Genomic DNA, 17,547 nt, shown 5'->3' on the forward strand with positions numbered 1-17,547 from the left:
AATGGGATGCTAAGACAGCACGCAAATTCCCAACGGCCGTAACAAGAAATTACTGAAGTGAAAGTTCAAAATGTCAAGAAATACTTAAGTATATAATTTAGAAATTTGAAGATTAATGCTGCTAAGAACAGCCCAGAGTTAAAAGGAGCATCCTCTGTGGAGTTGGACTTGGCAGTGGGAAGTTTAAAACTGGGGACTGACACTGTTAAACTCCTTGAAGATTTGAATTTTTAGTCTATGTACATTGCTTTGTTAAAAACTAAAATAACTAGGCCTAAAAAGACATTTCCCTTCATTGTTCTCCTTTTTAATTTTTTTTATTTATTTATTTACGATAGACATACAGAGAGAGAGAGAGGCAGAGACACAGGCAGAGACAGAAGCAGGCTCCATGCACTGGGAGCCCGACGTGGGATTCAAGCCCGGGTCTCCAGGATCGCGCCCTGGGCCAAAGGCAGGCGCCAAACCGCTGCGCCACCCAGGGATCCCTGTTCTCCTTTTTAGAAAGATAAAACTTAAGTGACTGAGCATAGAAAATAACTCCCTAAAAAAAAAAAAAAAGCCACAGGGACCTCTGGGTGGCTCAGCGGTTGAGCGTCTTGCCTTCAGCCCCAAAGTGTGATCCTGGGGTTCTGGGATCGAGTCCTGCATTGGGCTCTGTGTGGAGCCTGCTTCTCCCTCTGCCTCTTTGTCTCTCATGAATAAATAAAAAATCATTAAAAAAAAGAGCCACAAATATCAAAGTATTAAAGTAGTAGTAAAGCATGAAGCTCCTAAAAATATCCCAGAAGACTCTAAATATTTGAAGACAACCCTCCCCCCCCAAAACCTCCTACTAATAGTGCTCTTCAAGTTATTAAAGCCTTTCTGGGGCAGCCCAGGTGGCTCAGCGGTTTAGTGCCACCTTTGGCCCAGGGTGTGTTCCTGGGGTCCTGGGATCAAGTCCCCATCGGGCTTCCTGCAGGGAGCCTGCTTCTCCCTCTGCCTGTGTTTCTGCCTCTCTTTGCAGGTCTCTCATGAATACATAAAATCTTAAAAAAAAAAAAAAAAGCCGTTCTGAACTTTTCTTGGGCAAATGTTTTAGACGTTTGCTGTAATTAAAAATATACAAATGTCAGAATAGCACAACTTTATAGTTTAACAAATATACTTCAAGTAGTCATTACATATATTCCACTCCCTGCTAAAAAAATATGTAATTTTAGGTTTTGTTTAAAAAATTTATCTATTCATGAGAGACACACACACACACAGAGGCAGAGACCCAGGCAGAGGGAGAAGCAGGATCCATGCAGGGAGCCCAACGTGGGACTCGATCCCGGGACCCCAGGGTCACACCCTGGGCTGCAGGAAGCACTAAACCGTTGAGCCACCAGTGCTGCCTTAAAACTAATTTTATTTTTTGATAGTAAACTCTTATTGCAGCTGTTCTCCACGTTAGGGTATCCAACATTCCATATGAAATGCATATAATAGGGCGCCTGGGTGGTGCAGTTGGTTAAGTGTAGGACTCTTGGTTTGGGCTCAGGTCATGCTCTCAGGGTTGTGAGATGGAGCTCCACATCGGGCTCCGTGCTGGGCATGGAGCCTGCTGCGGATTCCTGCTTTCCCTCTGGGCCGTCCCCTGCTTGTGTGCTCACTCTAAAATAAATAAATCTTTTTTTTAAAAAAGATTTTATTTATTTATTCATGAGAAACACAGAGAGAGGCAGAGACGCAGGCAGAAGGAGAAGCAGGCTCCATGCAGGGAGCCCAACTCGGGACTCGACTCTGGGACCCCATTCTGGGACCCCAGGATCACACCCTGGGCTGAAGGCAGGTGCTAAACCGCTGAGCCACCCAGGGATCCCCTAAAATAAATAAATCTTAAAAAAAAAAAAAGAAATGCAAATAATGACATGATGCATTAAAGTGCTTACACTTTTAAAGATCTCTTGGTGTATTTAACACAGAAATGCTGGTAAGATTCTTATCTCAGTGAGGTAAGCATTAGAATTTCAGGTCAAGTTATTGGAGGTATGCAAACAGATCAGAAGTGTTTCCCTGGGTCTGACAGTCAAAACATTTGTAAGAAATGTACCCTAAACCTGACTTAGAAGAGGGAAGGCTCATGCTTACTAGTCATACATTTCTGGAAACTTCTAATTTGGAGCTCTGTAATACATTCAAAATGGTGCCATATTTAACAAATGTTCATCCTTAAAAGTACTAGAATGCTTTTTAAGATCCTATTATATTTATTCTTTTTTAAAAATATTCTGATCTGAAGAAAGAACTGAAGTTTAGGAAAAGGAAAAATGAACATTAAAAAAAGTTTATTTCTAGCCCTGAAAGAACAAAATTATTGAACAAAGTCATCAAATACAGCAGTTAATGTCAATGTAACAATTAAATAATTGAATGGGGTTAAATTAAAAGTCAATATAAAATTTGAAGACAAAACAGAAAAGACAAACTACTTTCACTTAATTCCATTTCTATCTATCAAAATAAGGGGGACAAAAAGGTAACACATTCCTACCAAAGATGTCCAATTCCAAATATAATTCTTTGCTTTTCTTAATACAGAATGAAAATTTGACAGAATTATACATTTCTTTCTCCCTTTCATTTGGCAACATTCTAGAATGTGAGTGAAAAGGACTTTAGCTCTCTCAAGGCCCGGCCAGTGCTTGATTCCCCCTTGTAATTCCCACAATACCTACCACAGTGTCTTTGCCAAAGTGGTCAATAAATGTGCTGAGTGATTAGAAAAATGTATGTGTATTTTTTCCCCTTTTTTATACACACACATATACACACACTGTGGAAAAACGATTTTAATTGTTTTCTTCATCTACTGTGGAAGCAATGGAAATAAGGAAGACAATCTTCATTTTATGTAACTACGAAATTCTACTATACAAAACCCAAAAGGAGTATGAATCTGGATTTTTAGCTATAATTCTACAATGATTTTTTGACATTTCACTAGATATGGATCTCATTATATTTAAAATTTTTAGATTAAAACACTGATGCAAATTATTTAAGCACCCATTTTTTTCTAACTATACCTACAGCCCAATTAGATTTAAAATTGTTCTGGCTAGAATACAGTATATATAAACAGACATGTATTTATGTGAACCCTATAAAGAAATACTCATAGGTAGTTTTAAATTGCTTATTAAAGGCACAGGTTCATTTAGGACTGGTGGTATCTAGATACACTTTAAGCAGCTTAATATTTATGTTTGGAAGGGAAGAGAATTTTACTATGTGCTAGGCACTCAACACATGAAGACAGAGTTGTGTTAGCTTTTGTTTCTTACACTATCACAACTACTCACTTATTTACTATTCTCAGGTAGGACAAAATACTCAATAATTTCATGGTTTCCCAGTTTTAACTGTCCGTAAAAGCAGCAAAAGGAACAAGAGGAAAAGGAAACTTTAAGACCACCAGAGAGTCTGAAATGTAATAAATAAGTACTACAGTAATATTATTCTAATAACACAAGAGGACTAAGGTAACTTTTAGACTTAAATGGAAATTTTCATTCTAAAGTGATGACAAAAAGGGTGAATACAAAAGGTAGTTATTAAAAAACATGATCTTGATTCAGATATAATTTTTCTTTCAAGATCTGAACATTTTAATTTAAAATTAACTAATAAATCACAATTCCATATTGCTTTTAGGATTTTGTTTAAAAATGACACATTTCAGAATTAACCAAAGTATACTTCTATTACAAGTTAGTTTATCCAAGTAAGTAAAGAATAAACCACAGTGTAGCTCCCTTAACCTAGGAGTCAGGTTTTAATGACAAAGTCCGTTGCCAGCAATGGACGTGCAGGTAACTCTCAAAGAAGTTTTAAATACAAATCCCAAACTGCTTCTATAAACTGAAAAGACCTTTGTTGAGTCACAGGCATAAAAGTGGGGCATTGGCACTGTATTCAATGAATATGGTCTTTATGACATATGTATGGAAGGGCCTTCTAGAGTGGTCATGATGATCACAGTCTTAACATTTAGTTGTTTTCTATTTCATTGGTAGCATCTTCTTGATCATAATCCATCCAAACTATTTACACAGAATGTTCAAATCTGAAACTCAAGATGCACTGTAGATTTTCATCAGAAATAAACCAGCTTGTTTCTGTAATTTAGAATACCTGTAGGTGGTTAATATAATCCAGAGAAAAATGAAATCAAGAATAGAACTGGAAACAGAGATCATTAAGTGCTCTAGATACAAGTTTCACTAATTATTTTTCTCAGTTTTGTGAAAACCTTCTTGCATTATCAATTAAAAACATGAAAAAAACATGAAAATGATAGGAAAACTCTATTAGTTCCTCTAAACTAGTCCAATATATCAAAATTATTTTTATTCATGATCTGTACTACTGTAGGATGGCCAGTAGGTATGAAGTTAAATAGGAGTGGTGGTGGGAAACAAAATCCCTGAACCAAATCAATTTTTTTTCTTTTATGTGGCTTGTGGCATGTCAGAAGGGATGACACTGCTTCCACAAACAAAATAATAAAAAATAAGGAGAGACAAGAGAACAGAAGGGGGGGGCGGTCGGAGAAGAGAGGGCACTCTCATAATTAATGCTACAGGTCACAGACCTTCTTCAAATTTTTAAAATAAAAAAAAAAGTATTCCTATCAATAAGCACATTTTATTTTTCTTCTCCAGTATTTTTTTTACACGATTCCCTATTTTGGAAAAACAAAACAAAACAAAACAAAAAAACAAAAAACTAATGTAACTCAACATCTCAAATCATGAATTTACCAAGTACTTTGTCACTTAAGTTTTCAGAGAGTAAAATATTGGTAATGGGTTGGAAACAATGTTTATAACAAATCTCTACAGTTTACTGGTCAGAAGCTGCATCTCTATGTAACCGTCATTTCTCTTTCAAGAAAATAATCTAATTATTTAAGAGCTCACCAAAGTTCTAGTCTCTCACTTTGTTTCTGCTAGCTCCAAGTATTTTTCTCCTTTAAATGAAAAAAAAAAAAAATTAACTTCTAAATTCTGAAAATTCAATGGTTATTATATTATTTACCAAAGGGGGAGGGGTAGAGTAAGGTGAGGGAGGGTTAATTAAAAAACAAACTAAGTAAAATTACAACATATACAGAAACGTATTTCCAAAATGAAGGTAAAAGAAGGAGGGGCAAAGTAGCAGTACCAACCAGTCACAAAGCCCAAGTTGGAACAAGAAAGAACAAATCACTTTGGTTCCTGAAGCCCAATCTGAAGAGGATAGAGTCAGAAAAGAAACAAAATTGTAAGGATGTATAACCAAGGGATTCTTTTTCTGTCTCAATGATTTAGTTATAAATATAGATTATTAGTCTCTCTATACATGTAATAAATGCCAAACAACTCACTACCGTGAAATTTCTAAAATTGACTCTTTCACATTTGTTAAAAAAGGTAAAAATCACATATTTTTCTTCCCTTCCTTCAGTTCAAATTATGAACTGAAATACTACATGTAATAATAGCTGGTCCTAACTTCTACACAAAGCTGAGTTTGAGCTCCTCTGCCAATATAAGGAGCTACAAAATTTTTATTACATTTGCCTTGATTAGGCTCAAGAAGAATCTTTCACTTAGCAACTCAAAAGGAGCAAGGCAAGGAAAAAGAAGGCTATGAAGAAGAGAGAAAAGACGACCAGCAGATGAAACAAATAATCTGAAAAACTCGAATTTGCCATTCAAGTATTGAAAATACTCTCCAAAAGGGACAATGAATGGGATTTATTACGATGAAGTCAGCAAAAAAAATTGCAAATCTCAAGCATGATAAATGGCCCTGATGGGCTATCTGCTGAAAGAAGTAAGGCTATTGATTCAGTCCACAATTCCTTTTGGACCCTATAAAGAAGGGAGTCAATAGAGAGTTGTCATTCTGTTTTGCAATTTTCTCTTGGTTGTCTTCAGGAAGTAGTAGTTTGCTTTTCCCTCCATGTTATGCAGACCATTTCTTTAAACCCCAAAAGAGTAATAATTTTCATATATTAAAAGATTTCTTTTAGAAAATGGAAGAAAGAATATGAGGCCATGGCAATGATGCTAACGGTTACTCTTCATTGCTTCTTTAGCTGCCATGATCAGTGGTGTCAAGCTGGACAAAGGTTTGGCCAGTTTCAGGAAGGGATGCTGCCAGAGAGAGGGGAAAATATGTATCAATGTCACCAGTTCAGAAGCTAAATACTTCCTTTCAATTAAGTCCCAAAGACTATTTTATGGATTATAATTTAACAAATACATATTTCAGTATGTATGTAAAATCAAAATAATCACTTTTATAGTTGAAAGCAGTCCTTTTAGTTCATCTAAGAATATTACAAAATCTCACCTAAATTGCAGACATACCCACGCCAGCAAATGAACTTGTCTGAGAACTGACAATACGCATAAGCCTCATATACTTGATTTTAGTATTATAGCTACTTTACTCCCAGGAGATAAAATCCTAAACTCTAGCAACTGCGAAGCTGCTAGTGATAAATGAAGAGTGAAATGTTATTAACCCAAGTAAACTTTTTGTTGGTTACTCAAAGAATCAACTTTATCCAAAAATAGTACTATTTCTAAATTCACCTGTAATAATTCTTTGGCCGAACCCCTTTTCTCCACATCCATCTCCAAACAACGGTTTAAGAAATCCCGAAATATTGGGGAAAGCTTCTCTGGATTCTGAAGTTCTGGAGTTCCATTAGTTGCTATCAGGTACAAGGCCTAAAAACAGAAGAATATCTTTGTCATATTTAAGGTAGCACAACAAAATGAGACAGCACTTTATAAACTTTAAGGATCTTTCACTTCTTTTTTTTTTTTTAAAGATTTTTTTTAAAAAAGTAATCTCTACATTCAACATGGCGCTAGAACTCACATCCCTAAGATCAAGAGTTGTATACTCCACTGCCTGAGCCAGCCAGGTGCCCCTGGATCTTTTACTTCTTTAAAGACAATCACCAGAAAAAATAAATTGAGGTTTAGTATTATTTCTGCCCATTTGTATCAGATATTTTCCCTTTACTTTTAGATGTTAAATTCCCCTAATTTCTTTTTCAGATATTAGCCTCACCTTTCAGGGAGGGCTTATAAATATAATACATATATAAGGGTATAAAGAAAAATAAGCACAATCCCACTATCGACCTATAGAATCCATTTACCTTTCTCAAGTTTTCCCAAGTCACATCAGATTTCAGAACAATGGGATTTGTTGGAAACTTTTATTTCGGGCAGCCGGGGTAGCTCAGTGGTTTAGCGCCGCCTTCAGCCCAGGGCCTGATCCTGGAGACCTAGGATCGAGTCCCACGTCAGGCTCCCTGCATGGGGCCTGCTTCTCCCTCTGCCCGTGTCTCTGCCTCTCTCTCTCTCTGTCTTTCACGAATAAATAAATAAATAAAATCTTAAAAAAAAAAAAAAGAAACTTTTATTTCCCCCCAAGTTTTTGTTTACATTCTAGTTAGTTAACATATACTGTAATATTGGTTTCAGGAGTAGGATTTCGTGATTCAGAACCCCCTCCCCCTGGCCTTTTTGTAAACTAACTGTATCTATACAGCTATAGATGAAACAGGCAGCATGAGGATTTTCAGGCCAGTGAAAACACTGTCATAATGGACATATGTTATTCATTATACATTTGACTAAACCCATAGAATCGTACAATACCAGGAGAGAACCCTAATGTAAACCACAGACTCAGTGATAATGATGTACCAATCCAGGTTTTTTTGTTTTGTTTTGTTATGTTTTAAAAGATTTTATTTTATTTATTCATGAGAGGCACGGAGAGAGAGAGAGGCAGAGACACAGGCAGAGGGAGAAACAGGCTCCATTTAGAGAGCCTGACGTGGAACTCGATCCCGGGTCTCCAGGATATGCCCTGGGCTGAAGGCAGCGCTAAACCGTTGAGCCACCCGGGCTGCCCCAGGTTCTTGAGCTGTAAGAAATGTACCCTCTGGTGAGGGAGGTTGATAATGGGGGAGGCATCTTAACATTAACATGGTACACTTGCTACAAGGATGAGCCACTACTCATATACTTTTTTTTTCGTTTCAAGCTTTTATTTAAATTCTATTTAATTAACATATCATGTACTTCATGATATGGCTTCAGGGACAGAATTTAGTGATTCATCACCTACATATACTATCCGGTGCTCATCCTTAATATCCATCACTCATTTAATCCATCCCCACACCCAAATGACTCCCCTCCAGCAACCCTCAGTTTCTTCTCTATCGTTCAGGGTCTCTGATTCTTTCTTTCTTTCTTTCTTTCTTTCTTTCTTTCTTTCTTTCTTTCTTTCTTTCTTTCTTTCTTTCTTTCTTTCTTTCTTCTCTTCTCTTTCTTTCTTTCCTTTCTTCTTTTCCTTTCCTTTTTCCTTTCCTTCCTTCCTTCCTTCCTTTCTTTCTCTCTTTTTCTTTCTTCCTTCCTTCCTTTCTTTCTCTCTTTCTTTCTTTCTTTCTTTCTTTCTTTCTTTCTTTCTTTCTTTCTCTCTTTCTTTCTTTCCTTCTTCCTTCCTTTTCTTTCTTTCTTTTCTTTCTCTTTCCTTTCTTCTTTTCCTTTCCTTTTTCCTTTCCTTCCTTCCTTCCTTCCTTTCTCTCTTTCTTTTTCTTTCTTCTCTTTTTCTTTCCTTTTCTTTTCTTCTTTCTCTTTCTCTCTCTTTTCTTTCTCTTCCTTCTTTTCTTTTTTCTTTCTCTTTCTCTCTCTCTCTCTCTTCTTTCTTTCTTTTTCTTAAAAGATTTTATTTATTTACTCATGAGAGACACACAGAGAGAGAGGCAGAGACACAGGCAGAGGGAGAAGCAGGCATCATGTAGGGAGCCCGACGTGGGGCTCAATCCCAGGACCCCAGGACCATGCCCTGGGCTGAAGGCAGGCACTAAACCACTGAGCCATCCAGGGATTCCCTCCTTTTTCTTTTTAAAAAGACTTTATTTATTTATTCATGAAAGACACTGAGAGAGAGGCAGAGACATATGCAGAAGGAGAAGCAGGTTCCCTCTGGGGAGCCTATAGGGGACTCAATCCTGGAACCCCAGGATCACGCCCTGAGCCAAAGGCAGACGCTCAACCGCTGAGTCACACAGGCGTCCCTTCACATTCTCTAACAGTTATTATTATCCATCTTTTTTATTACAGTCATTCTTGAAGGTATGAAGTAGTAGCTCGTTGGGATTTTGATTTGCATTTCTTTAATAACTAATGATCCTGAGTCATATAGTAATTTAAAAGTAGACACAGGGGGCACCTGGGTGGCTCAGCGGTTGAGCATCTGCCTTCAGCTCAGGGTGTGATCCTAGGATCCCGGATGGAGTCCCACACCAGGCTCCCCGCAGGGAGCCTGCTTCTCCCTCTGCCTATGTCTCTGCCTTTCTCTCTGTATCTCTCATGAATAAATAAATCTTAAAAAATAAATAAATAAAATAAAAGTAGACATAGATGGGAAAAAGCAAGCAAGCAAGCAAAAGACAGACAGGGGACACCTGGGTGGCTCAATTAGTTAGGCATCTGCCTTCGGCTCAAGTTATGATCCCAGGGTTTTGGGATTGAGCCTTGCATTGGGGCTTCTCCCTCTAGCTTTCCCCTCCCCTACTCGTGCTCTCTCTCTCTTAAAAATATCTTAAGAAAAAAAAGACAAAGAAAAAGAAAAGAACAAACTCCTAATCTCTCTCCCTCCATTGCTGAAATAACGAATTTTGTAGTCTACTAACCCCATCTGTAACTCAGGGCCCTCACTCTTTTGTTTGAATGTGAGCTTTAACATTGCCTTCTACACAGCTTTCTCATAGATGTGATCTTCTTTTCCTCTTCTGTATACCTGACAGTATAGAGGCCAAGGTTCAAAGCTGACCATCTGAAGAATACGCTTAGAGATTCTTTGTAGAAAAGTGAGCAAATTCTTGCTTAAGTGTAAAATTTAAAACCATACAGCTTACTAAGATTCTACAAACTTTTTACCTAACACATTCAACTCAATAACCCAGAAGCAAATAATTTTTAGATGTAGAGACCAGGTTATATCAACTTTGTATCCTAAATTTTTGCCCAGTGTCTGGCACAATCAGATTCTAAATAAATGTTCTGGGGCAGCCCTGGTGGCCCAGCGGTTTACCGCTGCCTCCAGCCCGGGGTGTGATCCTGGAGGTCCGGGACTGAGTCCCACGTCAGGCTCCCTGCATGGAGCCTGCTTCTCCCTCTGCCTGTGTCTCTGTCTCTCTCTGTGTCTGTAATGAATAAATACATAAAATCTTTTAAAAAATAGATAAATCAATAAATGTTCTAAAGAAATGAATTTTTCCAAAAATAAGGCTGGTGGTGTTTAATTGGTCTTACCCTCAAGGGATTTTCATTGAGGTATGGCGGCTCTCCTTCTATCATCTCAATAGCCATGATACCCAGAGACCATATGTCCACTTTAGGGCCATAAGCTTTCCGTGTAACCACCTCTGGTGCCATCCAGTATGGCGTTCCAACCATGGTACTTCTCTTGCTCTGCTCAGGGGTGATCTGGGCACAGAACCCAAAGTCAGCTATAAAACAAAACAAAACAAAACATATCTAGGGTCAATGGTGTTCATGGACAGTTTCATTTAAGAATTAATTACATTTGATTACTCAGCCTCTTCTTTTTTAAGATTGTATTAAAAAAGTAAAATAGGGGCACCTGGCTATTGAAGATTCCACAGAGCATGTGACTCTTGATCTCGGGGTTGTGAGTTCAAGCCTCACAGCAGGCTTAGAGCTTACATTAAAAAAAAAAAAAAAAAAAAAAAAAGTAAACCAGAATGGGTTCACAAATATTTTGATGATGTTACCTACTCTGACTTGTTTACTTTTATTTCCCACAAGCAAAGGACAAATTATGAAAAGTTCTTTTATTCTAAACAATTATCCTAAAAATTTTAATAAAGTTGAAAAGATCTAGAAGATAAAGTTACCAAAAGGTGAACACCAAAACTAATTTTTGTAAGATAGGTAAAAAGGCCAGGAAGTGGGAACTATTTTGAAGAAAATAAACAAAAGCTAGAATTACTAAGTATCTGACTTTTTAGAAAAAGAACAGCTTTAACTGCAACTGTAACTAACAAGGTCCTCCGCAACATTACTCTACTCCAACCATCTCATTTTATAACAGGAGCAGAAAGCCTATGTTAGCACTCATTGTTAACCTAGTGGAAATGCTGGGGATGAAAATCTTGAATTTTTTCCTCCCTTCTACAGACCCATTCTATTTCAAATGTAACCACTGTTAACATTTAGGTTTTTAAGCTTTGAACTTTTCATTGTAAATTTATATAGGTACAAATATTACCTGTGAACTGCATGGTTTATTTAACCTAGTTAGGATTCTTTGTAAACTGTTTTTTTTTTTTTTTTTCCTTAAAGTAAACTCTACTCCCAACGTGGGGCTTGAACTCACCACTGAGATCAAGAGTCACATGCTCAACCAACTGAGCCAGCCAGGTCCTCTAGTAAATTGTCTCTTAAAATTAATTTTTAGAGATTTTTCCACCTTTGTACATTGATCTACCTCATTACTATAACTACACAATATCACAAAATAACAAAATTATAGTTTACCATTCCCATACTGCTAGACATTTAAAGTACTTTTTGTTGTTTACAATATTGCAGAGAACTTTGTATTTATTATTGTGCATGTGTTCATTAATTCTACCCCAGAGAATAGTAAAAGAACAACTGTTTAGTCAAATCATAATATTTATGGCTAAAATGAGTACTTGTAACAAACCAGGTACTGTTTCAAGTATCTTGTAGGAAGTAAGATAACTAACCCTCATGATGACTCCAACAGGTACATTTATTAGTATTGCTCTCATTTTACAAATTGGGAAACCAACACACACACATTGTTAGATAACTTACCCGAGACCATTCATCTAGTATGTGCAAGAGCAAGGATTAAATATTATCCAAAGAAGTCTAATTCAGCTTACATGTGTACCCACCAAAAAGTACGAGAATGTCCATTTCTATTTTGCCTGATTAAGATCAGTGATCCTGTGTTTTTGACCATCTAGTAGAGCCCCTTCCTGTGGTTGAATAATCCTGAAGCAAAGATCTTAAAACAGAGATACTGAAAAAGGAGCCAAACACTTTAGCCAAACAGAAGGAAAAAATTTTGGTCTCTTGTTCCAAGACATGCCTTGAACTTTGCATCGTTGAAGGACTCTCAACAGAAGTTCTTGACTCCCCTAGGGGCCTGGTTTAAACTGACAGATTAGAGCCAGCAGAGGAAAAGAAGTCTAGGACTTTGCCCTCCATGACTATCATGTCTGATACAGAAGATAATTAGGAAAAGAGGTTTTGTTCCTTGTCATCTCTTGGTCAGGGCCGTGGAGCCCTCCCCCAATGAGGTCATGCTCTACCAAACCCAAAGAAAGCTGAACCCTAACAGCACAGACAAATTCAAGTTTATCTTTGGAAGAGAGCACCAACATTATGACAGTCCCAGGCACTGTTCCTCAGTGCTTTTTACATTTTAATCCTCAGAAGAGTTCTCTAAGACAGTAACTATTACTTTCCTTATCATCTACTTGAGAAAATAAACACAAAGAGATTAAGTAACTCACCACAAATTATTCAGCAAGTAGCACAGCTGATCTATTCAAACGTAAACTGTCCAATTGACAGTCTATAATCTTTACCATTTTTCTCCCTCTCCCTCCAAATATTGTCATAAACATATTAATAGGTTTCTTTTTACTTAAACAAAAGGCAGAATTATAATAATAAATAAATCTCATTTGTTACTCACTAAGTTTAACTGATCCTTCCATCCCCAGAAGCACGTTGTCACTTTTGATGTCTCTGTGGATCACTTGATTAGCATGTAAAAACTCCAATGCCTGTAAACACTAAACAAGAAAAACACCTATCAATGAAACAGTCCCTGAGAAGTCTAAGGGAAGTTCACATATAGTACTTTTGGCCTGGTAATGCTTCTAAAGTCTAAATTAGCCACTGAAAACTGGTAAGATCCTGGGAGGTTAGTTCCATCCAGCTGTTCACGGATGTGATGTTAAGATGTTTTCTTCATTTCCTTTACAGTGGATTTTACATAAAGCTTACATCCACAATCTAGACACCACTGATAAAAGAGTAACTTTCCTCTTAGGCCATGTTTCAGAAAGCACAGAGTCAGAAGTGAGGAAAAACAATCCCCCTTCCTTAAACACAAGAACAAGATTAGAGTCTTAAGATCTGCTTGCCCCTATGTTTTTTAATTTATTTTTATTTTTTTATTTATTTTTTAACAAATCTTGCACTTCTTTTTTTTTTTTTAATTTTTATTTATTTATGATAGGCACACAGTGAGAGAGAGAGAGAGAGGCAGAGACACAGGCAGAGGGAGAAGCTCCATTACCGGGAGCGTTGGGCCACCCAGGTGTCCCTGTATTTTTTTACTTCTTAATCCCCAGTAGAAAAGAACAACAAAATTAAGGCTGTACATTATGAATAACAACTAAAAATTTCATTTAAAATATTCTATTGGGTGCCTGGGTGGTTCAGCAGTTGAGCGTCTGTCTTTGGCTCAGGGCGTGATCCTGGACTTCCAGGATCGAGTCCCACATTGGGCTCCTTGCGTGAAGGGAGCCTGCTTCTCCCTCTGCCTGTCTCTGCCTCTCTCTCTCTCTCATGAATAAATAAATAAAATCTTAAAAAAAAATTCTACCATTCATTCAAGGAAAACAGATATACTGTGTATTACTGTACTACATTTACCAAGCATTTAGGCAGATTGTTGAGAAGAACAAATCCTTCCCAAAACACTTGTACAACAGAAACAAATTTATCACAATTTGAGAAACTTCTAAAATAATTTTTAAAAGTTATGAAAATTATGAGAAACAAATTAAGTTATAAACAAATTCTTAAGTTTTTGTCAGTTAAGTGATCACTCTTTGTTAGAGATATTATTAAAATACAATATTCATAACTATTAAGGAGTTATTTCCTCCCCTCCTAAAATAGCCAAAGGAGAGCAAATTAACTTAGAATTTCATTTTTCAGTTTTAGCTTAAACTTAGGCAATTTTGCAGAATTCTATTGGCTTAAGCAACAGTATGTCTAAAAATCCATTAATGAATATCAAGAAACAACCAGTTTTGATGAGATTAATAAAGCCAGAAGCAGACTTTAATACTTAAGGTGAACAAGTGTCCGGTTTCACCTGAGACACTCCTTGTGTCCACTGTTGAGTGGCACTCCTGTTAACTCTTAAAAGTACCCTGTTGGGATGATAAATTTCAATGATCACCTCACTGAAATTTACCTCTGAGTTGGGCTCTTCAAAAATTCATGCTTTATTCAGAAATTATCTTACACATGAAGGAAACAGTTTAAATTCTCATATAGGATAAAACGGTATGGAGACAACTTGCAGAGAATATGTATAGACAAAGTATCTCATGTAGTAAAAATCACCTGTGTACCCATCCGCCCTCCCCTTTTTTTTTTCCCCGCCCCCCCTTTTAATCTCCTGGTGATTACACATTGCTATAACTTACTGGAAAGGGACTCAACTGACCTCTCTGCATACAGCAGCAATCTGTGCTTCATCCATGCAGGTTTCTGTTACAACATCAGTAAGTGATCCCCCGGCAAGGTACTCCATTACTACAAACAATTCGTCTCCCATGAGGTAACTAAAAACATATTAAAAACACAAAAAATACACTCACATTTTTACTTTCACCTACCCTCTGTGCTGAAGAATTCAAATGTCAGACATTCTAATCAGACACTAGAAAGCTGGCAGCTGTGATGGCCAGGAAGAAAACTGGCAAGCTGCAGTCCAACTGTGCAGAAAAGTAACTGAGGGTCATTAGGATTTTCCTGAGTGACTTCAAAGTTGGCCCACAATGGTAACTTGATTGTTTCAATTAAAATAAAACTGTCAGGTAGGAATCATTTGTCTTGTCTTACAGATCAAGTGATTTAGGCTGGGGGTGACTCATCCAGGTTCACCTAGCTAGTAAGTGACAGAACCAGAATCAGAAGTCAAGTGTAACTGATCCCAAAGCTTTGGCTTATTTTACCCATCATGTGATACTAACTTGACATAGTATTTTCAAGAGTAGGGGAATATACCTGGAAAGTTGATTTTTATGAACATGGCCCCCGTTACTAGGGCTAAAATCTAAAAATGTATTATCTTTTCCCCATTCTAAACACATTAAATGTAGAAATAAGAAAGGCACCTATAATCTTTATCTCCAATATAATCACTATTTTAATTTTTCTATTCTTCATTTGCATATATGTAATTGCTTAAAAATCCCCACATAATAGTACAATATATAATTTTCCATTCTGTTATTTATTTTTATTAAACATCAATTCTAAATTAAATGAGGCTTTGACATATACACTATTTGCCCATGAAAGACAGCATTTGAAATAAAAACTGATCTAAAAGTTTAAAAACCATGTGGCCAGGCACTGCTGCCAGTCAACACATGAATCACAGCTTGTTTCCTTAATGTTTCTGTTACTAATCATTTATAATTAATATAAGCATCAGCAGCAATGTCCTTCATTTAACTGCTTTCCCTCACTTGGCAGGTGATATATATGCAGAAAAAGGCCTGCTAAACTACAATGTGTTATTTTTTTTTTGGGGGGGGTGTAAAGATTTATTTGAGAGAGCACACGCTAGGGCAGGGGGGTGGGGGGAGAGTGAGTGGGCGAGGCAAGGAGGGAGGAGCAGAAGAAGAGGGAGGATGAGAGAATACCAAGCAGACACCTGCACTGAGAATGGAGCCCAAGGCTGGGCTTCACTTGGGCTTGATTCCATGACCCTGAGATCATGACCTCAACCGAAACCAAGAAAGAGTAGGGCCTTTAAACTGACTGGACCACTCAGCTGCCCCTGCAATGTGCTATTTTTATTTTTACCTCTCCTCCTTCAAGCTTACTTTTCAATACTGACATCCTACTCTAGCCTAACTCAAGTGCTTGAGCTAGCCCACAAAACCATGAGACTTAAAATTTCCACATTTTTGCCCACTGTTTAAGAAATATTCACATTTACCTGTCCAAGAAGTTAACTATGTTGGGATTCTTTAATTCTTTCATCACCAGAATCTCATTAATGATTAATTCCTTCTTTGGCTGTTTCTGTAAATTAATCTGTTTGATAGCAACCTATGATGGAAACAGAAAAAAAAAATCAGAACAAGTTTCCTAATTCTCTTAGAAAATTACAAACACCAATCAGGTAATAATTTAATTTATTGTGTATCTATTGTATTATATAATGAGACTGTAACTTACTCACAGGTAGTATTCTTATTTCTACACTGCCTATGCACAATGCTTTGTAGTGATACATGAAGCCTAATTACTTTTAGATTTTGCCTGAAGCTTATCAACCGACCCAAGGTCATCCCAATGCCAGGAAATAATCTTTGCATTCCAAGCTGAGAAAATAATTTTTTAAATATATGCTTATTTATGAAACTCAATGCATAATTCCTTCTTTTTTTCTCATTAAGAAAGGTATTATAAAATACATAGAGTATTTCAACAAATTCAACTGAAAAAAAAAAGATTCCTATTGATTATTCACAGGTTTATCTAGTTTCCTCCTATACTAAAAGCTAATGGTAACACCCAGAAGTATGAAAAAGTAGCTACCTCCTGTCCCAATGCCACATCAGTAGCAGTGAAAACTGTACCAGAAGCCCTAGGGGAAAAAAGACATAACCAGATTTAAGGTTTCTAAATCACTATCATTTATATATCTGAAAACTTTATACCTAGAACAACTGGAAAAGAATTAAAGAACATGTAAGACTTAAAGAAAAAGGCAATCCTTGTGGCCAAAGTTTATGTTAGAAATCTGTCATAAATATCATACCTACAGAACTGTAGAAAAAAGATAAAGGGAAGAAAAATGTTATACTCCTGGATCCATTTCCCTGCTTAAGAAACAAAGAGCAACAAATAAATTTGAAGTCCTTATATGTGCTTTCCCAAAGTATCCTTCCCTCTTCTCAAAAGTAACCTGTATTTGGTGTTTATTTTGTAGATGATACGTATCCTTTTCATGAATTTGTCTACACTTTAACTATTAAGTACAAAGGTGTATATCACTATAAAATATATTCAACATAACTTTTAAACTTTTTTTTTTTTTTTAAATTTTTATTTATTTATGATAGTCACACAGAGACCGAGAGAGAGGCAGAGACACAGGCAGAGGGAGAAGCAGGCTCCATGCACCGGGAGCCCGACGTGGGACTCGATCCCGGGTCTCCAGGATTGCGCCCTGGGCCAAAGGCAGGCGCCAAACCGCTGCGCCACCCAGGGATCCCAACTTTTAAACTTCTTATAAACAGTTTCATTTTATGTATTTTTCTGCGATTTGCTTTTTAATTATTTATTTTATTTTTTTTGCGATGTTTTTTAAATTCAACATTAGATTTAGAATAGGTCTTATGCTTGTTTACTCATAATTATTATTTGTATTATTCAATATATT

General features: G+C 36.8%; 1 protein-coding gene across 2 annotated transcripts in view; it reads right to left on the reverse strand.

The window, feature by feature from the left end:
* Positions 1 to 2,298: 2,298 nt before the first annotated feature.
* The window catches only part of PAK2 (p21 (RAC1) activated kinase 2), an 86,489-nt gene continuing 71,240 nt past the window's right edge, over positions 2,299 to 17,547 (reverse strand). For both annotated transcript variants that reach the window (XM_055316183.1, XM_055316184.1), the window contains exons 9-15: positions 16,701 to 16,749; positions 16,096 to 16,208; positions 14,590 to 14,707; positions 12,817 to 12,916; positions 10,371 to 10,567; positions 6,618 to 6,755; positions 2,299 to 6,173 (exon numbers count right to left, since the gene is read on the reverse strand). In XM_055316183.1, the coding sequence (XP_055172158.1) occupies positions 6,087 to 6,173; positions 6,618 to 6,755; positions 10,371 to 10,567; positions 12,817 to 12,916; positions 14,590 to 14,707; positions 16,096 to 16,208; positions 16,701 to 16,749 (802 nt within the window). In that variant the 3' untranslated portion in view covers positions 2,299 to 6,086. The remainder of the gene's footprint in view (positions 6,174 to 6,617; positions 6,756 to 10,370; positions 10,568 to 12,816; positions 12,917 to 14,589; positions 14,708 to 16,095; positions 16,209 to 16,700; positions 16,750 to 17,547) is intronic.

The sequence above is a fragment of the Nyctereutes procyonoides genome, unplaced genomic scaffold (assembly GCF_905146905.1).
Source record: "Nyctereutes procyonoides isolate TBG_1078 unplaced genomic scaffold, NYPRO_anot_genome, whole genome shotgun sequence".
Taxonomy (NCBI): Eukaryota; Metazoa; Chordata; class Mammalia; order Carnivora; family Canidae; genus Nyctereutes; species Nyctereutes procyonoides.